The 26,810-nt window shown below is 41.9% G+C and overlaps 1 protein-coding gene across 2 annotated transcripts in view; it reads right to left on the bottom strand.

Moving 5' to 3' along the window:
* The window catches only part of si:zfos-2326c3.2 (mitogen-activated protein kinase kinase kinase kinase 4), a 254,941-nt gene that overhangs the window by 19,580 nt on the left and 208,551 nt on the right, over positions 1 to 26,810 (bottom strand). For both annotated transcript variants that reach the window (XM_048605155.1, XM_048605156.1), the window contains 3 exons: positions 26,491 to 26,625; positions 18,473 to 18,573; positions 6,429 to 6,578 (listed from right to left, as the gene is read on the bottom strand). In XM_048605155.1, the coding sequence (XP_048461112.1) occupies positions 6,429 to 6,578; positions 18,473 to 18,573; positions 26,491 to 26,625 (386 nt within the window). The remainder of the gene's footprint in view (positions 1 to 6,428; positions 6,579 to 18,472; positions 18,574 to 26,490; positions 26,626 to 26,810) is intronic.

The raw sequence follows: 26,810 nt of genomic DNA, 5'->3' as shown, positions 1-26,810 counted from the left end.
TGTCTTGTGGATGACAGCGCTGTTGATGAGCATCGTTCTCAAAATAAATTAATTGAAAGCAAACAGCTGCCATTCAACATTAATGTCTAGAAAATCAATCCCATGCAGCAAAATAGCAAGAGTTTTAGAGTCATAGGGTCATATAAACAGACTCTTCAATCCAATCAGTCTATGATGAACATAATTCCAAACTAAATTAGTCCCACCTGCCTGCTCCTGAACCATATCCCACCAAACCTTTCCTATTCATGTACTTATCTAAATCTCTTTTAGACGTTGTAACTGTGCCCACATCCACCACTTTTTCAGGAAATTCATTGCACACGCAAACCACTCTCTGTGTATAAAATTTGCCCCTCATGTCTTTTTTAAATCTCTCTTCCTCACTTTAAAGGTATGCCCCCTACTCATGAAATCCTCCACCATATGGAAATTAACCCGATCTGTACCCCTCATGATTTTATAAACCTCTATTAGGTTTAAAGGCCCAAACCTACCAAACAGACTCCTGCGGCCTATGGCAAGGCCTAAACAACATTTCTGGATACAAAATGAAGCAGAGCAAGATAGCGGACAAAGACACATCCCTCCCGAACACGCTCCATGCTTTCTATGCTGGGTTTGAGCAGAATACCAGCTCTGTGGCGATGCCTGCCCCAACTGCCCCGGATATACCTGTTCCCTTTGTCACTGCTTCAGAAGTCAGATCAGTTTTCCCGGGAGTCAGCCCAAGGAAAGCAACGGGCCCGGATGGTGTCCCCAGCTGAACTCTCTGATCCTGTGCTGACCAATTGGCGGAGATATTCACCGACATCTTCAACCTCTCCCTCCTACAAGCGGAAGTCCCCACCAGCTTCAAGGAGACCACCATCATCCCCATACCCAAGAAAACACATGCAACCTGCCTTAGTGACTACCGCCCATGGCTTTGACCTCAAAGACCATGAAGTGCTTTGAGAGGTTGGTCATGGCCCACATCAACTCCGGTCTCCCAGCCTGCCTAGATCCCCTACAATTTGCCTACCAAAGTAACAGGTCCACAGCAGATGCTATATCCCTAGTCCTGCACTCATCCCAAGAACATCTGGACAACAAGGACACCTACATCAGACTCCTGCTCATCGACTACAGCTCCTCCGTCAATGCCATTATCCCCTCCAGACTGATCTCAAAACTCTGTGACCTTGGTCTCAGCCCCGCCCTCTGCAACTGGATCCTCAGCTTTCTGAGCCATAGGCCGCAATCAGTGAGGATAGGTAACTGCACCTCCTCCACAATAACACTCAACACTGGAGACCCCAAGGATGCGTCCTTAGCCCCCTACTGTAATCCCTGTACACCTAAGACTGTGTTGCCAAATTCCAAATGAAAGCCACCTACAAGTTTGCTGACGACACCACTGCAGTAGGTCAGATATCTAACAATGTCGAGTCAAAATACCGAAGGGAAATAGAGGGCTTGGTGATGTGGTGCATTGAAAACAATCTGTCTCTCAATGTTGGCAAAACTAAAGGATTGATCATCGACCTCAGAAAGAAAGGAGGAGAACACGCCCCCATCTACATCCACGGAGCTAAGGCTGAGAGGGTGGACAGCGTCAAGTTCCTCGGAGTGACAATAACCAACAACCTGTCTTGGACGTCCCACGTAAATGCGACGGTCAAGAAGCCACAACACCATCTCTTCTTCCTCAGGCGGCTCAGGAAATTTGGCATGACCACAAGGTCCCTCACCAACTTCTACAGATGCACCATTGAAAGCATTCTGTCTGGGTGCATACAGCCTGGTATGGCAACTGCTCTGCCCAGGATGTGAGAAACTACAGAAGGTGGTGTGTACAGTCTAGACCATCACGGAAGCCAACCTTCTATCCATGGACTCTATTTACACGGCTTGCTGCCGTGGAAAGACACCAACATCATCAAAGACCCATCGCACACTGGTAATGATCTCCTACAACCTCTTCTGTCAGGCAGAAGATACAGACACCTGAACACACGCACAAGCAGGTTCAGGAACAGCGTCTTTCTGGCCATTATTAGCTTTATGAATGGACTCACTAACCTCAAATAATGCTGATCTTGCTAATGTTGATTTCGCCTCGCGCACGCTTTGTAAAATGTTACCTGTATGCCTCTGTCTAAGACTTTATATCTGCATGTCCTTGCTTACTATGATCTGCCTGTACTGCTCGTAAACAAAGCTTTTCAGTGTACTTCAGTACAAGTGACGGTAAATCAATCAAGATCACCTCTTAAACTCTAACGCTCGAGTGAAAAATGTCCAAGCCTATCTTTAAAACCAGCATATCTGGCAACATCCCTGGTAAATCTCATGAGAATCCCCTCTAGCTTAATAATATCCTCCCTATAGTCTAAGCTTGAAGTGCCCTCTTAATTCTTTTGGCCTCTCCCTCCTCCTTTAAGATGCTCCTAAAAACCATGCTTACTGTCTACTATCTCCTTATATGGCTTCGTGTCAATTTCTGCAAAGTGGCTTAGAATATTTCACAACATTTAAGAAGCTATACAACAGCAAGTTGTTTTTGTTGTCCATCAATAATAATTCAAAGTTATTAAATTTTAACTGTCCAATACTTTTGAATCAGTTTAATTGACACGGAACAGCAAAAAAAAATTGAGAAATGTTGTTTCGAATGAGGAGCTAGAAAAGACATTAGTGACTTTCAGGATAAAAGCTGAATATATGACATGCCTCTACTTTTAAAAGGGGGAAGAATTATTCTGTTCAAATAGTGGACAAAAGATGCCACATATCTGTCTTAAACATTCATTCACTGACATCAGCCAGATTTCCTCAAGTTCAAAGTGACTGAATAGACTTGTGAACTTTTGTACTATATGGAATCGTTACTGGAGAAAAAATGTTGGATTGGAGAGTATAACATCATTCCCCTACCCTAACCCTATAACCCTGCATTTCCCATGACTAATTCACTTAACCATCCCTTGGCACTGTGGGCAATTTAGCATGGCCAATCTACCTAACCCGCACATCTTTGGACTGTGAGAGGAAACCCACGCAGGCACAGGGAGAATGTGCAAAATCCACTGAGACAGTCAGCTGAAGGTGGAATCAAACCCAGATCCCTGCTGCTGTGAAGCAGTGCTAACTACTGCATCATTATGCTATAAACGTTATTATTTTGTCTTTATGTGTTGACACAAAAATAACGGATGGAAAGTCATGCTGAGAATTTTTCACACATTCATCTCCAACCTGTCTGGGTTGCGAGAGTTATTGCCTCGAAGCGGCTGTTCCTACCCAGGCTGGGAGTAGGATGGAGGGTGGGGTGAGGAAGAGGTGGAGGAAGGGAGCATTGTGTTACCACGAGCAACACTTCCCAGTTTCCGGTAAAGCAGGTGGCACTGGAAGAGAGCAGGGAGTACACCATCTTGATTAAGAATGAACTCAAGACTGGTATCTGAAAGAAATTTACCACAAAAGGGGATAGTCAACATCCCCAGAGTCCAAGTAAGCATTTATAAACTGAATTGGATAGGTTTTCTGTTTTGCGTGGATTACAGATCCAAGATGATTATCTACAGTTGAGATGCAGCAATAATCTAATTGGTTGGAGGGATTGGTTCGAGGGGTCGAAAGGCCTTTAACTTCTTCCTATATTTCCGTGACTGATACGCAATTTGTAGGGAACGGATGGGAGGGGGAGGGGACCTGCTGATTTTTTTCCCAGTGTTTGTTTCTAAAACCATAGTTTTGGTTACCACATGCTGCTTGAGAGCTGAGCATTGATGTGTTAAAGGAAGTTAATTATATGGCAGGTGTGGGAGTGATTTTCACCTCCTACAGTGCTCACTGACAGAAAGGGACAAACCCTTAGTAAATTTAGTGAAGCATCTTTTGTGTACGTTGAAAAACATTAACAGAGAATTACAGTTAGTTAAAAGTAAGTACAGAATCAGTAGTTATTGGCCTTCTGTCTTTGATCTTGACTGTTGCTGAGAGACTAAGAGATTAGTTTTTTTTGCTGGCAACAGTATAAGCCAAAGCATCATGCATTGTGGGACATTCCTCTGATCATTATTTAATAGTGATGTTTAATTTAAGGTATTAGGCAGAAAAATGCCATATGAATGAATAAGTATTGGTTTATTGGTGCTGATTCTTGTAGCCACTCCTGCAGGAGATTCATTGCCATGACATGACTGTCATGGCCTGTCTTACACAATCCTCACACATTCACTGTAGCCCACCTGTAAATGCCTTGTGACATCCTTCATCCAACTCTGCCCATGTTTACACTTCTTTCTGCTGCCCTCCACTTTGCCCTCCAGAAGAGAGCTCTGTAGCTTTGAACATAAGGCTGCTTTGTTTTAAATGCTGTCAAGCTTCTCCAACAAGAAGCTTGACCCCATCCAAGACAATGCAGCCCACCTTATTGGCACCACATCCACAAGCATCCACTACCGCCACCACTGACACCCAGTAGCATCAGCATGCACTGTCTACAAGATGCACTGCAACAATCACCAAAGATCCTTAGGCAGCACCTTCCAAGCCCATAATTATGGCCTACTAGAAAGAAAAAGGCTACAGATATGTGGGAACACCATCATCTGCATATTCCCATCCAAGCCACTCATCATCCTGACTTGAAATTTTACATCTCTGTTCCTTTACTATTGCTGAGTCAAAATCCTAGAATTCCCTCAATAACAGCTTTGTGGATAAATCTACAATATATGGGGGATAGTGGGGAATTCAGTGATGGTAACACAATACATGGACTGCAATGGTTCAAAAAGGCAGCTCACCACCACCGTTTCAAGAGCAAGTAGGGATGGGCAACTATTGCTGGCCTAGCCAGTGACATCCATAAATATAAAAAAAAATGAAATACTGACATTTTCTCTTCGAGATGACACATTTTAGAGTTTTGTTGGCTCTTGCAATTTCAAGTACGTCTTCATTTGTCTTGTGGTCATGATACGCAATTTCAGGCTTACATTATAGCATCTACATTTCAAAGGCCAATACGTTTGCTATTATACAATGGTTCACCAGTATTGCCAATAGTCATTGTAGTCTCAGGGGCATGGAATAAATGAATGAAGCTGGTTGCGTTGCTCACAGCAATGTGTGAAGTTATAGAGCTGATCATAGATATCCTGATTTTCAATAAACTAATCCATTCCAGGCTAGATACCAATGGAGACATCAAAACGGAAAGGAAAATGTCAACTAAGGTTTCTATTCAGCTTGTCATTCTTATGATATGGATATCGCTGGTGAGACTGACATTTATTACCAGGAAGAGGTTTGATATCCTGTTGGGGCAATTCAGCAGTTGAAAAGAACAACCTACATTGGTGTGGTCATAACTCACTCAAGGTCCAGACCCAAAACGTCAGCTTTCCTGCTCCTCTGATGCTGCCTGGCCTGCTGTGTTCCTCCAGCTCCACACCTTGTTATCTCTACATTGGTGTGGTACTAGGTCACACCGGGAAAGATGGTAGGTGAATGCTAGTCAGCTAGTTTTTATGACAAAAAAAGTGTCAGGGGCATGCTTGTTGATTTCATGTTTTAATTTCATGATCTTCTAAAATTGATGTCATAATCAAGCTGCTATTGTGGAATTTGAACTCATGTTACTGGGCAATTAATGAGAAAATATACAGCCAATTTGTTTTATTCACAGTTGTCACTTCCTAAGTGCACACTGTGCAACAGCATTTATGCACAGTGAATAAGAACATAACATTTCTTTCTTGTCGAATAGCTTTTTAGTACTCCTGCTCTTATTTCACACATGAAAAGCTGGCAAAGTTTCAAGTTTACTGATGTTGATCAAACTTAGTCCACTGCAACAACCAGAGAAAAGGGAGAAAGTCGAAGGGGAAAAAGAGAGTCATTAATTGTACTTAAAATCTCACAATAGTATAGAAATTATGCAGCTCCTAGACATTGAATCCTGAAGTATTCCAAGCTAAAACATTTTGTATCTACATAAAAATGTCATACTGCACCATTCAGTCCACTGATTGTTTACTGACTCTTTCGATGAGTAATCTAGTTAGTCTTACTATGCCACTCATTCTCTCATACCATTGCAACCATTTCTCCTTCGGGTATTTACCCAATTCTCTACTGAACACTCCAATTAATCTGTGTTGACCAGTATATCAGGCAGCCAATTCCAAATCCAAACCAATTGTGTAAAAATAGAGTTTACCTCATCTTACCTCTGCTCAGTCTCCCAATTGCCTTAAACCTGTGCCCTTTCTTATTGATGTTACTGGCGATAGTTTCCCTTCATTGACTTTCCCTCTACAATTTCCCTCCAGAATTTCCTGACTCTGATGGGATTACCCTCTCATGTCAGCACTGGCAATCTTAATTTAAGTTCCTTCGCTGGACGGTACCAGTAATGTGAAGGAAAAACTTACGTGAGTTGGTAGGTAGATGTCATACACTGTTCCTGAGTCAACATCAATGGCATGAAAACCCGCAGTGGAGCCATAGATTGCCTTTAACCTCTGACCTTCTTCAACTGTGAGGTCCACTGATAGTGGCTTGTGTGAGAGTGATGTAAAGGACTGCAAAAGAAGACATAATTGAAATACAGTTAGTCGCTGGAAACTTCAGTGTTTTTGCAGTTCAACAATGAAAATTCACAATTCAAGAAGGGAGCAAGTCTAACCTCAGTGGTGGGGAAACTATTGGAGGAAATTCTGAGGGTCAGAAATAATCCGCATTTGGTGAGGCAGGGGTTGATCAAGGAGAATCAACAAGGTTTTGTAAAGGGGAGACCATGTCTGACCAATTCATAGAAGCCCTACAGTGTGGAAGCTGGCCGTTCAGCCCATCTAGCCCATAGTGACTTTTCGAAGTGTATCCCACCCAGAACGCCCCCCTGCTTAACCCTGTAACCTTGCATGTGCCATGGCCAATTCGCCCAACTTGCACATCTCTGGACTGTGGGAGGAAACCGGAGCATCCAAAGGAAACCCACGCAGACACAAGGAGAATGTGCAAACTCCACACAGACACTTGTCCGAACTGCCTTGGAATTGAACCCAGGTCCCTAGTGCTGCAAGCCACCTTGCCACCCAATTAATTGAAGTTTTCAAAGAGGTGATCCAGTGTATGGATGAGGCAATGCTTTTGATGCAGTCTATTTGGACTTCAGCAAAGCTTCTGATAAGGTCCTACTTTGGAGACTAATAGCAAAGGTAAGAGCCCATGGGATCCAAGAAAATTTGGCAAATTTAATCCACAATTGGCTGAGTGGCTGGAAGCAGAGTGTGATGGTTGGAGGGTGCTTTTCCAAATGGAAATCTGTGTCTAATGGGATTCCACAGGGGTCAGTGTTGGGATCCTTGCTGTTTGTGGTTTATAGAAATGACTTGGACTTTTAATGTAGTTGGGTGGGTGAGTAAGTTTGCAGATGGTACAAAAATTGGTGTGTAGTAAGTAGTGAGGAGGATAGCATTAAACTACAAGTGGATATAAAGGAGTTGTTGATGGGCTGATCAGTGGCAAATGGAATTCAATCTGGATAAATGTCAGGTTACATATTTGGACAGGACAAATAAGGGAAGGGAATACACAATGAGTGGTTGGGCCTTGGGAAACACCAGGGATCGGAGGACCCTCGGTGTGCCTGTACATCGGTCCCTTAAGGTATCCAGACAGGTGGATAAAGTGGTTAAGAATGCATATGGTATACTTGCCATTATTAGACAAAACATAGAGTTTAAGAGAAGGAAGGTTATGCTGGATTTAAAAATAAATGTTTAGGCCACAGCTAAATTATTGTGTGCAGTTCTGCAATCTACATTATTGAAGGGATACGATAACACTGGAGAGGGTGAAGAAGAGATAAGTAAAATGTATAAAATTATGAGGAGCATAGATAAGATAGAGAGGTGAGATCAGAGTCCATAACTAAATGTTTGTTAAATGTAATAAGGGTTTCTGCCACTACCATCCTACCAGGCAGAGAGTTCCGGATTCCTATCACTCTCTTTCCTTACATCTCTTCTAAACCTTTTGCCCCTTACCTTAAATCTATGCCCTTTGGCCATTGATACCTCCAATCATTTTCTTTCTCAATCACTTCTGCTCTAAGGAACACAACCCCAGTTTGTCCAATCTCTCTTCAGCACTGAAACTCTACAACCCAGGCAACATCCTGGTAAATCTCCTCTGCACTTTCTCCAGTGCTATTGCATCCCTCCTACAATGTGGATTCCAGAATTGCACACAATACTTTAGCTGTGGCCTAACCAATATTTTATACTTATATAATCTCCTTCTTCAGTTTGAATGGATACATTAAGCCAAATGCCTCATGTAGGACAATCTTATTGCCTTGCATGGAAAAAAATGCAGTATTTTACAGTGTGCAGAAAGGTGCAGAGGAGATTTACCAGGATGTTGCCTGGGTTGTAGAGTTTCAGTGCTGAAGAGAGCTTGGACAAACTCGGGTTGTGTTCCTTAGAGCAGAAGTGATTGAGAAAGAAAATGATTGGAGGTATCAATGGCCAAAGGGCATAGATTTAAGGTAAGGGGCAAAAGGTTTAGAAGAGATGTAAGGAAAGAGAGTGATAGGAATCCGGAACTCTCTGCCTGGTAGGATGGTAGTGGCAGAAACCCTTATTACATTTAACAAACATTTAGTTATGGACTCTGATCTCACCTCTCTATCTTATCTGTGCTCCTCATAATTTTATACATTTTACTTATCTCTTCTTCACCCTCTCCAGTGTTATCGTATCCCTTCAATAATGTAGATTGCAGAACTGCACACAATAATTTAGCTGTGGCCTAACCATTTTTTTTTAAATAAAGAAAATATCTAGTTGGTTCCAACCAGGAAAGAATTTGTTCTTTGGAGTAATGCATTTGTACACAGCATAGTAGTTGTTACATAAACTCTATCTCTGCTCGTTTCACTTTAGTTTGTAGCAACTGTTGTACACATTACATAAAACACAATATTAAATAATGTGAAACCAAGATTAAGTGAATTTTCACAGCTTGAAGGAATCAGCTACTATAAAAAAAAGACAGCAAGGAAGAACTAAAAACACAGTCTGCAACTTTGAACTTCTGCGTGAATCACAATGGATGTGAACTTTTCACTCCTGCTGTTGTGGACATACAAAGAGAAATAATACAAAATTGGAATTGCTTTTATTCTCAGTAGCAAAACTCTGAAATAGCTACAAGACTAAATGAAGGGACTGAACAAATATGAGTAAACGTATTGTCAGTGCTGGAGAAAAGAAAATAAGTTGTATTGCACCCTTGGATCTCATTGACAAGCATGGAACTAAAACCTAAAAGCTTTTGAAGGCTTTAAGGCAATATTCTGAATATCATTTTGATATTTCTTATTCAATCTATGTGTTTAGCATTAGATCTCGGGGGAGAGGGAGACTATCAATAAATACTAATACATCTAACTGAATGCCATGAACACGAGCAACTGAATGGTTTTCGCATCAGAGACAGGACTGCCTTGAGTATAAGAGAGCCTGCCATGACAGCACATCTGTTGAAAGGGGAACCCACCCTCAAAAAAAGTCACTGACATGTACAGAGGTTCTGTCAAACATCAGCTGGAACTAATGGGACAACAGACGGGGCTTTACAATATGCTGAGACCTGAACACGATCAACTTATTGGAAAAAGTGAAGAAAAAGGCAGGTGTATATATTGTGGAGGGCATCACAGAAAAGAAAATATAGCATGACCAGTGTGAGGAAAGCAATGCTACTCATGCAGGAAGCTGAATTACTTTTTGTGCTCAGATATTTGGCTAGAAAGGAACAAAGTAAACCTTTAAATATGGCTACTAGAAAGATGCCAGCTGAAGATTCTGACAAATGACAAATGGACCACACAACAGGTTGGCACTGTCAGTCTATATGCGTTATGTCGTTTGTATCTATTAGAATGACGACTGCAGAACAAATGTCAAGAGTTAGATAGACATCAGTGTTCCATGCAATGTCATGAGCTTCACAGGCCTGTGCAAAGTAATGCAAGTTGGAAATGCAATAATGAAATCTTCAAAGGCTAAAGGTAGATGATAGACCCATACTCATCCCAAAGGTTGACTGAAGGTGAGAATACAATGCAATGGAAAGAACGAAGATCTGAAGCTCCAGATAGTAGGTCTTAACCAAAATTTACTCATCTCAGCTAAGCAAGTCTGAAGTTTGAACGACATGATTCAGAATACATTTTCAGTGTTTTGCAGGCTACTAAGCCACTGTCTGCTGTACACATCCTAGAGGATTACAAAAATGCATTTACTGCTTTTGGATGTCTTCCTGGTAAATGTAATCCTGAAGTGGATGGGACTGTGAGACCAACCCCACAATTACTAAAGAGAATCGGGGCTTACTGTTTAAGTTGAACAAAGTTCTTGCCTAATTTATCATCAAAATGTCACCTCAGTGCAAGCTCACAGCTAAATATGTACAGTGGTACTGGAGACCAGAAATAGAAACAGTTTTCACTCTAATTAAAAAGTAATTACAACAGTTTGACACACTCTGAGAGTCATCAACCCAGAAGGGACACTGAACCTGGAACACAAGCATTTCACTCTGATGAAGCACTCACTTTGGCAACAGCACTCCCTAGGGAAGGAACATCAGCCCTGGATAAGAAGATACCAGACAAACTGACAACAACTCGTGCATGGCATTAGAAGACCAGACTGCATTAGAAATAGTGGATGTTATGCGTATGTAGAGACATATGAAAGTGGGACAGATTGGAAATATCACACTTTTGTTCGTGAATGATCAACCTTCTTTATTGACCATTTACATGGGGAGTTGATGAGCCTAGTGGTATTATCATTGGACTGTTTATTCACTGCCCCGGGTAATATTCTAGGATCCCGCCATGGCAGATGGTGGGATTTGAATTCAGATAGAATCTGGAATTAAGAATCTAATGATGACCATGAGTCCATTGTTGATCATCGGAAAAAACCCATTTGGCTCACTAATCTTTCGGGAAGAATCTACCATCCTCACCTGGTCTGCCTTACACGTGACTCCAGACCCACAGCAATGTGGTTGGCTCTTAACTGCCCGGTGGGCACTTAGGGATGGGCAATAAATGCTGCCTGATCAGCGACACCCTCATCCCATGAATGAATAAAAAAATTGGGAAATGTGTAACGTGATAGTGCATGCAAATCATGTTTTGCTTTTCATAAAAAGGATGACATTTGAAAAAGGACATTTGCATATAGTATACTAACTTGTTTACTCACTTAACCTCCAGGACTGCATGCTTTTATTTTGTGGTAATCAGTAAAAAAATTACATGAATCAATGTTTACCTTTCTCTTTAATTTTGCGTCTCATTGAATTCCACCCCTCCAACCTCAGTAAACCTTTTGTTAAACCATGTATAAAATAAGCTGGAGTGGACATTCTAAAGTACTTCACAGCAATTGAAGTACTTCTGAAGTGTAGTCACCATTTAAATGCAAGAAAGCCAGCTGTTGCGCACACAGAAGCTTTCACAGCAATTACACCAGATCTAGTAGGAACTGCAGATGCTGCTTGGCCTGCTGTGTTCATCCAGCTCTACACCTTGTTATCTCAATTACACCAGATCCTCTGTTTTGTCTCTACCTTGGTTGAGAGGAAACATCAGCCAGGGTAGCACAGGAATATACTAATCTTCTTTGAATGGTACCATGGGATGCTGCCCATTCCTTTGAACAAGTAAAGTATTAATGTCTCATCTGAAGGACAGCACTCCGATTCACGCAACATTTTGCACCAAATCATTGAAGCCCAATTTGATGAATGAATGTTTCCCACAGAATCAAACTAGCAACAATTGCAACAACAGCTTGCATTCATATGGCAGCATCAACTTAATGAAATGTCCCAAGATACATCACAGGAATGTTGCAAAGCAAAATTAAATGGCAAGCCACAAAATAACATGAAGGCAGATGACTAAAAGCTTGACGACAGAGGAAGATTTTAATGAAAGTTGTAAAGGAGTAGGAAGAGACGGAGAGGGCTCTGGGAGAGAATTCCAGAGTTTGGAGCGTAGGCACAGCCATCAGCTGTGAAACAGTTAAAATCAGGAATGCTCAAGAAAGAAGAAATAAAAACCCGAAACACATATTTAAAAATTCAATATGAACTTCTGAATAACTGAATATATCAGAGTATGAAGTGATTTTGCTGATTTGCTTTATAATGTGAGCCCATCTAATTTTATCTTATTTGCAATGTTATAAATTATTTCTGAATAAATATCAACATTAGCTATGCTAAACTGGATAGCTCACTTTTCAGGTATCTTTCTCTCTTTGCTTTTGGCCATGCATTATGCAATTTTTTTGCTTTCTGTAAATGTTACAGCTCAACAATCTCTGACTCAGCTCAGATGTTGCTGAGACATTAATAACTTGAAGGGTCCCTGTATATGTGTAGGTGTTAAAGTCGCAAGATAACTTGTGACTGAGTTATGCTATCAAAACCCACATAGGAGAGATAATTAAGTTATTACCCTTGCATCACAACTGCCCTTGTCCATAAAGGATTTCATCAGCCATCTACAGCCTATACCTGACAACAATCCACCCTTGCATCACAACTGCCCTTGTCCATAAAGGATATTCATCAGCCATCTACAGCCTATACCTGACAACAATCCCAATAAAGATAAAACATAGAACTGTAGATGCTGGAAATCTGAAACAAAAACCAAAATTGAAGCAGTCCATGTTCAAATGTTACAAGAGCTGGACAATATCCAGGCTTGGACTGACAAATGGCAAGTACCATTCTTGCCACACAAATGCCAAGCTATGACCATCACCAATAAGAGACAATCTAACCATTGCCCGTTGACATTCAATGATCTTACCATCACTGAATCCCCCACTATCAACATCCTTGGGGTTAACATTGACCAGAAACTCAACTGGACTCACCACGTAAACACAATGGTGACAAGAACAGATCACAGGCTAGGAATACTGCAGCAAGTAACTCACTCCCTGAGTCCCCAAACCCTATCCATCATCTACAAGGCACAAGTCAGGAGTGTGATGGAATACTCCCCACTTGCTTGGATGGGTGCAGCCCCAACAACACTCAATAAGCTTGACACCATCCAGGATAAAGCAGCCCGCTTGATTGACACCAGATCCACAAGCATCCACTCCCTCCACCACCGACACTCAAAAGCACTCAGTGTGTACTATCTACAGGATGCATTACAGAAATTCATCAAAGATTCACCTTCCAAACCCATGCCCACTTCCATTTAGAAGGACAAGGACTGTAGATACATGGGAACACACCACCTTCAAGTTCCCCTCCAAGCCACTCACCATCCTGACTTGGAAATACATCACTGTTCCTTCAGTGTCATTGGGTCAAAAACCTGGAATCCCTCCCTATGGGCATTGTGGGTCAACCCACAGCACATGAACTGCAGTGATTCAAGAAGGCAGCTCAACACCACCTTCTCAAGGCCAACTAGGTATGGGCAATAAATGCTAGCACATAAATTGCCCACATCTAACAAAGGAATACAAAAAAATTGCTGGAGAAACTCACAATGTTTGGCAGCAGGTTAATCTTTCAAGTGAAGAACAGTTTGAAGAAGTGTCACTCGACTTGAAGCATTAACTCTACTTTCTCTCCACAGACCTGCTGAGATTTCAATAAGCCCAATATGTTGCTTCATGGAATAATCAATGTGTTTTCCTGTTTGACTAATATAAACTGGATAAATGTTGCACACTCCTTCTCCAACGCATCAACATTTTACCAATTCTACTGCCTGATACACCAACTATTTGGTGGAGCTTCGTATAATCTGGAAGCTGTATTTCCCACATCTATACCTACAACATTACTGGTACAATCGATGGGATGCGTGCAGATTATAAACTATTTCAGACATTTTGAATGTGTTTGTTCTCATTCTGTTTTTATGCATTTCCCACCTTCCATAAACTGGAGTGCATCTTGCATTGTTGCTTGTATCTTAACATGCTGCACTGTCATCACTGTGCTTGCTGACTTACGTTGGTTTCCAGACCAGCAATACCTCACTTTTAAAACTGTCGTCCTTGTTTGAACCACAGTCTCTATAGTCTCACACTGCCCTGTCTCTGTGAGATCCCTCAGTGCGACAGCTTTCTGTGATCTCTGTGCTTCTGCAGGTCTGTACTCTTGAGCATCCTTGACTTTATTCAACACCTCTGCTGGAGCCTAAGCTCATGAATTCATTCTCTAATCTGCTCTGCCTCTCCACCAGGCTTTCCTCTTTAAAGATTTTCCTTAAAACCTACTTACAGCAGGGGAGGTGATGGCCTAGTGGTATTATCGCTGGACTGCTAATCCAGAGACCCATATAATGTTCCGGGGATCCGGGTTTGAATCCTGCCTCAGCAGATGCTGGAATTTGAATTCAATAAATATCTGGAATTAAGAATCTAACAATGACCATAAGTCGGTTGTTGGAAAAGCCCATCTGGTTTACTCATGTCCTTTAGGGAAGGAAACTGCCATCCTTACCTGATCTGCTCTACATGTGGCTCCAGACCCACAGCAATGTGGTTGACTCTTAACTGCCCTCTGGGCAATTAGAGATGGGCAATAAATGATGCCTAACGAGTGACACCCTCATCCCATGAATGAATAGAAAAAAAAACTACTTTGACTGGGCTTTTGGCCACCTGGCTGATATCACCTTATGTGACTCTTAAGTCTGGCTGGCAGACAATAAAAAAGGAGTGTCAGAGATTCAATTGCTCTGGGTGCTGATCGTGATGAAGCTGTGCCAGAGTCAAAAAATTTCCACACGTAAATAAAAGATGACTTGGTGACAGGATACCAGCCTCTGTGGAGTTATTTCAATAACATAGAAATTTACGAATTAGGAGCAGGAGTAGGCCATTCAGCACTTTGAGCCTGCTCTGTCATTCAATATGATCATAGTTGAGTAAGATATGTGTTGGCCTTTCCAAATATTCTGTTAATACAACGCTGCGTGAAAAGAAATCAAGCTTTTTTTCATCCAAATCAATACCCTGTTCCCGCTTTTGCCTAATACACTTTCATCTCTTTAGCCCTACATACTATATTTAATGCCTTCTTGAAAACATTCAATGCTTTGGTCTCAGAGATAGTAGGAACTGCAGATGCTGGAGAATCTGAGATAACAAGGCGTAGAGCTGGATGAACGCAGCAGGCCAAGCAGCATCAGAGGAGCAGGAAGGCTGACGTTTCGGGCCTAGACCCATCTTCAGAAATGGGGGAGGGGAAGGGGGTTCTGAAATATATAGGGAGAGAGGGGAACCTATCTTCTCCTCTATCCATCTTCTATCCGCCTCCCCCTCTCTCCCTATTTATTTCAGAACCCCCTTCCCCTCCCCTATTTCTGAAGAAGGGTCTAGGCCCAAAACATCAGCTTTCCTGCTCCTCTGATGCTGCTTGGCCTGCTGCGTTCATCCAGCTCTACACCTTGTTATCTCAATGCTTTGGTCTCAACTGCTTTCTGTGGCAGAGAATTCCACAGGACTGCTAGTCTCTGGGTGAAGGAATTTCTTGTCATCTCAGCCATAAATGGACTACCCCATATCCTTAATCTGCGAACCCTAGTTGTGGACACCCCAACCATAAGGAATATCAATCCTGCATTTATTCTATCTAGCCTTGTTATAATTTTATAGGTTCAGTGAATATTGTCCTAACCAACCTGATTTTTCTTTATCTGTCAGTCCTGCCATCCCTGGAATCAGCCTGATAAACCGTTGTTGCACTCCCTCTATAGAACTACTTTGAAGTGCCTTGGAACGTTTATTTGTGTCCATGATGCTATAAAAATGCAAATTATGATTACTGCTGTTACTGCAGATAATGTGAAGTCATTTTAACAGTGAGGATCACATGACAAAGCCGTATTCACTTTGAATATGGCAGTTAGAATTATGTAGATTCTTAGAAATTTTGTCACATATGACTCTTCATCTCACCTACTAAGAACTTTCCCCATTTCCAATATCTATTAAAATTAATAAACTGAATTGTTTCAAGAAAATTAAAAAGAAAATGCACATTATTTTAAAATGCCTTTGATATTTAATCTTGGTTGTCTTCACAGCAGGACGTCTGTGTACAATGGTAGTGTTCTTACCTCTAGACCAGAAGGTCCAGGTCAATTCTCACCTGCTCCAGAGGCGTGGTTTATAAATGTGTTGGTTAAAACAATAGTAGTTTTATGAGATTAATTCTTAATTCCTGGAGCTAGCAAAACAACAGGAGTGGAGATAGCGCTGTAACATTGTGGTTCCAATCTCTTCTTACTGTATATTACATGGAGCTAAAAACCTTTTGTCCATGTTAGAGTTTCAACACCTTGCAATCAAGCTGGCAACAAACCTTCCATTTATAGGGTTTTGCATACAGCACACATCCAACTCAAAGATTTTATTTAATGCAGCCATATCCTTAAAAGGTATATTATGGAAAATAATAGAGATATGGGATAAAGCTAAGTCAAAGAGAAGGTGGGTCCTATATGACAAAATTTCCAAGATTACCAGTGGCATTTCAGGTTATGGGGATAGAGTGAAGGCAATGAAGCGTTCGATCAGCCATGATCATATTGAATAGTGGGGCAGGCTCGAGGGGCTGAATGGCCTACTCCTGTTTCTATCTTTCTCATATGTGTAACCAGAATTGGAAACTGTAGCTGCCATATTCACGGCTAATAAGGCTCCGTCCCAATGGAAATGACTCCATATTATGTGCAACAATACTAATAACAACGTGCATTTACATAGCACCTGCCGCACAGAAGTTAAACAAGGGCTCTCCTTCACAGGTGCCTTACCAAATAAATCTGACACCAACCCACTGAAGAAGATGGCAGGAGAGGTGGCCAAAAGCCCGATCAAAGTGGCAGGCTTTGAGGAACAACTTTAAAAGAGGGAAGATGCAGCAAGAAACTGAGAGATTTAGACAGGGAGTTCATGAACTTGGGAAACAATATATCCACTGTCCCACAGGAAATGCTTGCACTTGGATCTGCTTCCTCACAGACATAAATCTTTATTATAGGCTGTAAGTGACCAGCAATGATCTTACTGAATGGGTTGAAGGACTTAAATAGCATACCCATATATTACTTTTGTTACCAAGTTGTTAAATGTTAAGAAATATGCTACAAATACTGAGCAGTTTTATCTCTAGCTGTACAGAGGAAAAGCAGGTCATCATTCTTAGTACAGGTCTGTGCCCAATATCTGGAATAATCTAGCTCTGGTGAAAGGACTGCTGATGAAACACTGATTTATCTTTTCCATCTTACAGATCTTTTCTGTGCACTGACTGACCTGTGTGCTTCCAGTATTTTCTGTTTTAATTCCATGTTTTATATTTTTTAATTGTGTTTACTTCAAAGTCGTTGAAGAGAATCTTTCTGGTCATGTTGAAGCCTATTTTTATCAAGAGATTTGGACTTCGAGATAAGATACATTTGTTTTAATCCTACTTGGTTCAAACTTGGATGAATACAGTTATTGCATTAAACACTTAAAAGTCACTACTGTATTGATATTCTGTTCCACTTCTCAGCAGTCCAATGTCACGGTTAACCTAAATAAATCAGAGAACTAATTGACTCAAAGTGGGACATTTCTAAACTAACATATTTCAGGATCCATGACAACTAAAAATGTAACACTAAGGGACCAAAGTGAACAAGTGCTTAATAAGTAGGTCATGAATATATGACGTGACAGAATATAACTAGGCTGGCTTTTATACAGAAACAATGCTGCATGGTTGAAATATTTCACTGCTGTTACAATTTTTTATTAAAATAAACCCTGAATTATTTCCAAGCATCTGCATTCACTGGCTAAGGTCACAATACATGTGCGCATATAACAGATGCTGGCTCCCCAGGCATGTTCACTGTGAGGAAGACCAGGGGAAACAGAAACTGATCATTTCAGGCACATGACCATCATTGATATGCATTCCTGTGTTTATCATCACTCACTCTCAGGTAGGTGTCCCTGAGGTGTGTCATAATTTCACTGAGCAGGCTGATCAGAAAATATTTCGGCTCTCTCTCAAGTTTTGTTGGCCTACTGATCCAGACAAATGTCTGTTCTGCTGTTTCCTGGTAGAAGCTAAGCAGTTGACAACTCTCAGATCTATATTATTGCTTTGCTGAGCGAGTCACTGGGACAGCAAGATGAGTGACTTGCTGTAACCTGTTTTGCTTCAGTGATTTATGTGCGGTGAATTGTGAGCATGAGTCTGCAGTTTACTTTGTTCAAATGCAGGAACGTCAAGCTAATGCACTCACGTTAACCCCTTGGCTGCTGGAATCCTGTGAAAATTGGCCTATTCAATCCTTCACAATTGCATTAGCTGGGATTAGTTTCCTGATGAACTGTCTTACCTTGAATGCCATAAATTTGTGGTACGGTTTTGGAGCCCATGCGTAGACTTCAACAGAGTTCTTCAGAGCAATCACCAGGAATTTTATTCTTTCATACTTAACTGTTAACAAAGGACCAAACAGGTTAGTGTAGCGCACAGCCATTCCAGGATCAGTATTATTCTCAAAATGTTTAGTCTGGATGGACATTTTGGTTGGCATGGACCAGTTTGGGCCAAAGGGTATGTCTCCATGCTGTAGGACTCTATGACTCTAAGTAGATCACATTATTATTATTGTCGATATTCAGAAACAATTTAATCACACTGCCCAGAACTAAGCAATCCATGAATTCAAGCAATTCATTGTTAGACAAAAGCAAACTATTGTGGCTGCTGGAAATCTGAAACATAAACAGAGAATGCTGGAGAAACTCAGCAGGTCTGGCAACATCTGTGGAGAGAGAGAAATAGAGTTAACCTTTCAAGTCCAGTATGACTCCAAACTTAAAACGTTAACTCTATTTCCCTCTCCCCAGGTGTTTCCACACCTGCCGAGCACCTTCAATATTAGACACTTATTCAATGAGCCTGCTTCTTCAACCATGTTCCCTGGCAAATCTCTGCCTCAGGCTTGCTGTAGTGCTCCAGCGAAGTTCAGTGCAAGCTGGAAGAACAACATCCCATTTTCCACTTGGGGACCCTGCAGCCTTCTGGACCCAATGTCGAATTCAATAATTTTAGGGCCTTACACGAATTCCTATACACCAGGCCTTGTCATCACATGGGCTGCTGACACACACAACCCATTGTCAACCACGAATGGTCCCATTAGCAGGTCTTCTTGCCCCTTGGCTCAACATTATCCATTCCTTTTTCTGTTCTCTCTCTCTTTCTCTCTCTGGGCTGCATCTACACCTATAGTTTACTCCTTCCCCTTTCCATCCCCATTTTTAGTACAGATACCAATCTTTTCCTTGCTACAATCAGTTCTGAAGAAGGGGCACTGGGCCTGAAATGTTAGCTCTGTTTCCTCTCCTCAGATGATGCCATACCAATGTTGAGTTTCCACAGCTTTCTCTGTTTTTGTGCCATTTATTCAATGGTACTCGGTTGGAATTCAGCTTTTGTTGGGGACTCATGCTCAGCACTCATGCAGTCAATGTTTCAGCCAGTCACAAACTAATTTCTCAAAGGGCCTTCAGGCAGGTGCCATGCCAGACAGTTTGTGCACTTTGAAAGTCCTGATGAGCTAGCTCAATCTAAAAGGGCGGGGATAATTTCCAAAACAGAATGAATGTTCCACATTGGATTGTTCAGACTTCTAAGCCATTATTGATCAACTCACTGCTGCATACACCACAAGACCAGAGAGATAGGAGCAAAATTTGTCATCGAGTCTGTTCTGCCAATTGATCATGGCTGATATGTTTTTCAATCCCATTCTCCTGCCTCTTCACTTGATCCCCTTACTAATCAAGAACCTGTCTACCTTAGTCTTAAACACACTCAATGATTTGGCCTCTACAGTCTTCTGTGGCAATGAGTTCCATAGATTCACCACCGTCTGGCTGAAGAAATTTCTCCTTATCTTAGTCATAGGGTCATACATCACAGAAACAGGCCCTTCACTCCACCTAGTACATGCCAACCATGCTCTGAGACTAAACCATGCTCACTTGCCTGTATTTGGCCCATATCCCTCCAAATCTTTCCGATTCACGTACTTATCCAAATGTCTTTTAAATGTGTAACAATACCTGTATCCACAACTTCCTCTGGCAGTACATTCCACACCCAAACCACTCTCTGTTAAAAAAAAATGCCCCTCCTGCCCTTTTTAAACTTTCTCCTCTCACCTTAAAAATATGCCCCTAAGTTTTGAACTCACCCACTCTAGTGAAAAGACTTTTGCTATTCACCTTATCTATGCCCCTCATGACTTTATAAACCTCTACAGTCCAGTGAAAAAAAGTCCCAGTCTATCCAATCTCTCCTTATCACTCAAACCCTCCATTCTTGGTAATATTCTGGTAAATCTTTTCTCTCAAGCTTAATAATATCCTTCCTACAGCAGGGCAACCAGAACTGCACACAGTACTCCAGAAGAGGCCTTATCAATGTCCTGTACAATCTCAGCATGACATCCCAACTCTAATACTCAAAGGTCTGAGCAACGAAGGCAAGGGCACTAATTGCTTTCTTAACCACCCTGTCTACTTGTGATGTAATTTTAAAGAATAGTGTACCTGAACCCCTAGGTGTCTCTGTCCTGCCACACACTACCCAGGGCCCTACCATCAATTGTATGAGTCCTGTCCTTGTTTGTTTGACCAAAACACAATACCTTGCATTTATCCGAATTAAAATCCATCTGACCCAATTGATCAAGATTGCTTTGTAATCTTAGATCACCTTCTTCACTGTGAACTATAACACCAATTTTGGTATCGTCTTTTCACTCTGAGGTTGTGCCCTTGGTCCTAGGCTCTCCTACTAGTGGAAACATCTTCTCCACGTCCACTCTATCCAGGCCTCCTAGTATTCTCTAAGTTTCAATCAGATTCCCCCTCAGCCTTCTAAACTACATCAAATACACACCCAGAGTTTCAACTGCTCCTCATATGGCAAACCCTTGATTCCTGGGATCATTCTTGTAAGCCTGCTATGGATTTCCTCTGATGCCTGCACATCCTTCCTTAGAAGAGTGGCCCAACACAGCTCACAATATTCCAAATGTAGTCTGACCAGAGCCTGATACAGCCTCAGCAGTACATCTCTGCCCTTGTATTCTAGTCCTCTTGAAATGAATGCTAACATTGCATTTGCCTTTCCAACTGCTGAATTAACCTGGATGTTAAACTTAAGAGAATTCTGAATTCGGACTTCCCAATTTGGAAAATAATGTACACCTCTATTCTCCCTACCAAAGTGCATGACCTCACACTTTCCCACATTGTACCCCGTCTTCCACTTCTTTGCCCACTCTCCCAACCTGTCCAAGTCGGTCAGCATCCTTCCCACTTCCTCAATACCACCTGTCCCTCCACCTATCTTTGTGCCATGTGCAAACTTAGCAACAATGCCCTCAGTTCCTTCATCTAGGTCATTAATGTATCATGTGCATAGTTGTGCTCCCAACACTGACCCCAGTGGAACTCCACTCGTCATTGCTGCCATACCGAAAAAGACACCTCCATCTCTATGCTCTGTCAGTCAGCCAATCCTCTATCCATTATTTTCTCCTTTATTCATTCACGGGATGAGGGCATCACTGGCTGGGCAGCATTTATAGCCCATCCCTAATTGCCCAGAGGGCAGTTAAGAGTCAACCACATTGCTGAGGGTCTGGAGTCACATGTAGGCCAGGCCAGGTGAGGATGGCAGTTTCCTTTCCTAAAGGACATTAGTGAACCAGATGGGTTTTCCTGACAATCGATAATGGATTCACAGTCATCATTAGACTCTTAATTCTAGATAGTTATTCAAGTCAAACGCCATCATCTGCAATGGTGGGATTCAAACCCAGATCCCCACAACATTATCTGGGTCTCTGGATTAACAGTTCAGCGATAATACCACTAGGCCATCACCTCCATGCCGGTACTTTGTCTCTAACACCACAGACTCATTTAGCAGCCTCCTGTGTGGCACCTTGTCAAAGGCCTTCTGGGAATTGAAGTCTATCATGTCCACTGGCTCTTCTTTCTCAGGCATGACCTCCCCTTGATGAAGCTGTGCTGACTCAGTCCTACTTTACCATGTACCTCCAAATACTCAGCAATCTCATCCTTAACGCTGAACTCTAAAATCTTAACAACGACCAAGGTCAGGCTAACTGGCCTATAGCTTCCTGTCTTCTGCCTCCCTTCCTTCTTACACAGGGGTGTTGCATTTGCCATTTTATAATCTTCTGGGACTCTCCCTGGCTCCAGTGATTCCTGAAAAATTACCACCAACGCCTCTACAATCTCCTCAGCTATCTCCTTCAGAACTCTGAGTGTAGTCCACCTGGTCCTGGTGACTTATCCACCTTCAGACTTTTTAGTTTCCCCAGCACCTTCTCCTTAGTGATGGCCACTACACTCATCTCTGCCTCTAACTCTCTTGAAGTTCTGGTATACTACTGGTGTCTTCCACACTGAAGACTGATGCAAAGTATCTATCTAGTTCCCTCGCTATTTGTTGTTCCTCATTACCACTTTTACAGCTGCATCTCCCAGCCGTCTAATGTCCACTCTTGCCTCTCCCTTATCTTTTACATATCTAAAAAAATCTTTTGAAATCTTCTTTTATATTATTAGCTAATTTATCCTCATATATTATTGTCTCCCTCCTTATTTCATCTGCCACTACCATGGTACTTTTGATTACCACTGCCACCATGTTAGAGATTTTACTTTTTTTTCTGAATTGTAAACAATATTAGAATGATCAAGCCTTGTTAACAGCTACATAAAAACCCGATGATTTTTCATCATTTATTTTTCTTATCTTCCAGGAACTGGGCATTGCTGGCTAGGCCAGAATTTATTATCCATTTCTAATTGCCCGTCAGAAGGTGGTGGAGAGCTGCCTTCCTGGAACACTGCAATCCTTGGGTTATATGGAAATCCGCAGTTCTGTTAGCAAGGGGTCTAGGATTTTGATCCAGTGACAGTTAAGGAATGGTGATATTGTCCCAGGGCATGATGGTGTGTGGCTCGGAGGGGAGCTTGCAGGGGTGTTGTTCCCCTGTTTCTGCTGCCCTTGTGCTTCTCAGTGGCAGCATTTGAATGTTTGGACAAAAGATCATTTTTCATTTCAGTTCCATGTTGAATAGTTTCTTCAACTAATACTTCAAGAAGGCTGAGAACCAGAACATGTTGCAGAAGTCACAGTCCCTGGTAACAGACTGCTTCATAATTGGGTAGAGACGATTCACTAGAACTGGATAAACAGGTTCTGAATATCTTCAGTGCTTAAGTATCTGAGTCATAGAATCATAGAATCCCTACAGTGTGGAAACAGAACCTTCAGCCCAATAAGTCCACACCACCCCCTCCAAAGAGCATCCCACCCACGCCCACTCCCCTATCCCTGATCTCCCATGTCTAACCCACCTAACCTAAATATCCCTGGGCACTATGGGCAATTTAGCATAGCCAATCTACCTACCCTGCACATCTTTGGACTGTGGGAGGAAACCGGAGCACTCGAGGAAACCCACGCAGACACGGGGAGAATGTGCAAACTCCACACAGACAGTCGCCCCAAGGGTGGAATCAAACCCAGGTCCCTGGCGCTGTGAGGCAGCAGTGCTAACCACTGAGACACTGTGATGTATTTCAGACTTGAAACTGGTTGAATCTACACAAGTTGCTTTTACCTAGAGGCAGACTGGTCTGGGGCTATGAGTGGTAAAGCTAGTACCAGTGACTTGTTAAGGCTTTGTTAAGAACACACCTGGATAACTGTGTGTAGTTTTCATCTCCAATTCTTAAGAAGGATACACTTATATTGATAGTGGCACAGCTATGATAGAAGGTGGATCAGTGCATCGGATTATATCAGACTGAGATGAGGAGAAATTACTTCGTTTCCAAGGTTGTGAATCTTCACAATCTCTACCTCAGAGATTTGAGGGTGCTCCTTTGTTGAATAGATTTAATGATGAGATGGAAAGATTGTTGCCATCTTAGAGAATCAGGGATATATGAACAGAAGAATAGGAGTGGATGAAGCCCATTCATCCCTTTGAGCTTGCTCTGTCACTCAATAAGGTAATGGCTGATCTGAGCATGGCCACAATTCCACTTTCCTGTTTCTTCCCCATAATTTTTGATTTTCTGAGAATTCAACAACCTGTCGGTCTCAATAATGAAACTTCCACAGCTCACTGAGCTTCAGTGTTATGACTCAATGAGAGAAGAAAGCCCTCCTCATCAGCATCTCAAATTGGCAACCATTTATTTGGAAACTACTGTTTCTGGTTCAACTTACCTCAAGTATGAATCCCTTATAAAAATATACTTTTCCTTAAAGTTTTTAATTCCTCTAAAAAAAAACAAACATTGGTCTTCATGTGTAACATCACAGACTTTGTAGCCACGCAGCCTTCAATGAAATTGCGAACTTACAGGTAACCCGACCATGATAGTGATAGGATGTGGAATCAGTCACATGGTTATCCTATAATCACGGTCATCAGGCTTATTGCACAGCTTAGTGAAATTGCAAGCAGCCACAGCAAGCTACTTCTTTTAAAATCCCAAGCAAATGTAAAAAGCTGACGGATCTATGTGAGCTGACAGCTTGAGCTTATTCACCTTTTACACAAATTCATGTTTACTTCATAATACTAAAGCACACTCTATGGGGAAACCTTATCTCTTCAAAAAGGGACCCCTATGTCTCCAAATAACTCAGGTAGCTTTAGATATTTTCCTCAAATTTCTAAAGACCGTGAATTGCGTTTTGGACATCCCAGTCACACATATTACATCTGTCTGAAAGCAGCTACAGTTTCACATGTGTAATTACCTCTGTAGATCACACTTGGCCAAATCACAACCTGCCCCTGCCCCCATTGCTCACCTGGTAAGTGCCATGATTGGGGGCAGGACTCCAGAATTGGGACTGCACTGCCATGTTAGCTAAGACACAGAGCCCTACCAGCTTTGCAAAAAACAAAAATCTGATTCCAAATCAGGAATATTCAGAGGTTAAGGGGGTAAAATGATTTCCCAAGGAACACTAGCCAAAATATTGAGAGAGACAAATAACTTTGGCTCAGTATCAATTCTGCAACACTGATGTACAATTTACACCTCATGACAATTCTGATCTACGAGTGACGAAGTAGATGAAGAATCTGGGGCTGCATTTGCTCACTTTCAAGAAACAAGGAAGTAAGCTAGACTGAAGTAGCAGCAGCATTGACCCAGATTTTGCTTTCCACCTACATTGGAAACCAATGGTGCAAATCTGACATCAATACCCAACCTTACTCTGGAGTGAAATCTGAACTGACTTTGCTTTGGATCAGGAACATGTGGCACAAAGATAATCATTTAGCCCAATGTGTCTGTGCCAGCTTTTTGAAAGAGGCACAAATCTAAAGTGAACAGCAGAAGAACCAAAGGTGACATGAAGAGAAACTCTCTTGCCAAGTGAGTTTGCTATGACTCAGAATTCATGACCTGACAGGCAAATTCAACTACGGATTTTGAATAATTACCTGAAGGAGATAAGTTCCAGGGCTGGAGGTGGGGACTGGTACCTGATTAAATTGCTTTCACAGTGAGCCAGCATGATGAGAAAACAAGCCTACTTCTGGGCTGTCACCATTCTAGGATTCCCCGATGTATCAGAATACCCCTAGCATGCCAGGTCTCTCTCATAACCCCGCAAAATATTAAGTTGTAAGTGTTTAGCCAGTTTGCCTTTGAAAATCATTGGTGGATCTGCTGCAGTCATCTGCTCAGGCAATGCCATCTGGAACCCAAAATCTTGCAGTATTAAAAGTGTTCTTTTTCCAGTTTTCTCATCATTGTACCATTAAAGTCAGCTACCACTGCACACTGAGGTGAATGCCAGAGAGAAAACCAGAGCATATGAAAATGTAGCGATGAGGTAAACCAAAGGAATGCTCTCACAACAGAGACACAACTGATGCTGGCTGAATCTGAGGGTCATCATGCCTCAGGTGAGGGGAGAGTTTGAGGATGTGGGATCCTTCATGGTAATCTCAGCCAGTCCAAGAATTGAACCCACACTGTTGGCATCACGCTGCATTATTAACCAGCTATCCAGCTAACTGAACCCCTGCAGCAATGTTATTCCATGGTTGAACTAAGCATCCCAAAAGCAGAGCTTTTTGTACATTGAATCCATTTTCCACTGGTTATAGATAGCAACAGTGACAAAGATCTATTTAGTACAATTGGTATTTCTGCATTTATGATGCACATCACACCTTGAAAAGAGAAAATACAACAACACTTTACCAAGACATTTTAGATTACTCGATGTTCTAACTTCTGAAAATGTAATACCTACCAACTTTATAGTGAACACAGCCTTCCAAATCTCCAACCGAGACCCAGCCATGTTTCTTCTCCACTTCAGGATCATTGCGCAAAATCTTGTTTCTGAGCCACGACAAGTAGTAAACTCGTAATTTGTTCTTTTTCCCTGTTGGACAGAACAACACAACAATGAACACTAAAGCCCTGAGGCTGACCTGTAGTTTACAAATGGAATGACAAGACACATTCCAAAGGGGTAACAAGGTGTAGAGCTGGATGAACACAGCAGGCCAAGCAGCATCATAGGAGCAGGAAGGCTGACGTTTCGGGCCTAGACCCTTCATCAGAAAA

The sequence above is a fragment of the Rhincodon typus genome, chromosome 14 (assembly GCF_021869965.1).
Source record: "Rhincodon typus isolate 14 chromosome 14, sRhiTyp1.1, whole genome shotgun sequence".
In the NCBI taxonomy this organism is placed as follows: Eukaryota; Metazoa; Chordata; class Chondrichthyes; order Orectolobiformes; family Rhincodontidae; genus Rhincodon; species Rhincodon typus.
This window is presented reverse-complemented; position numbering and strand designations above follow the sequence as displayed.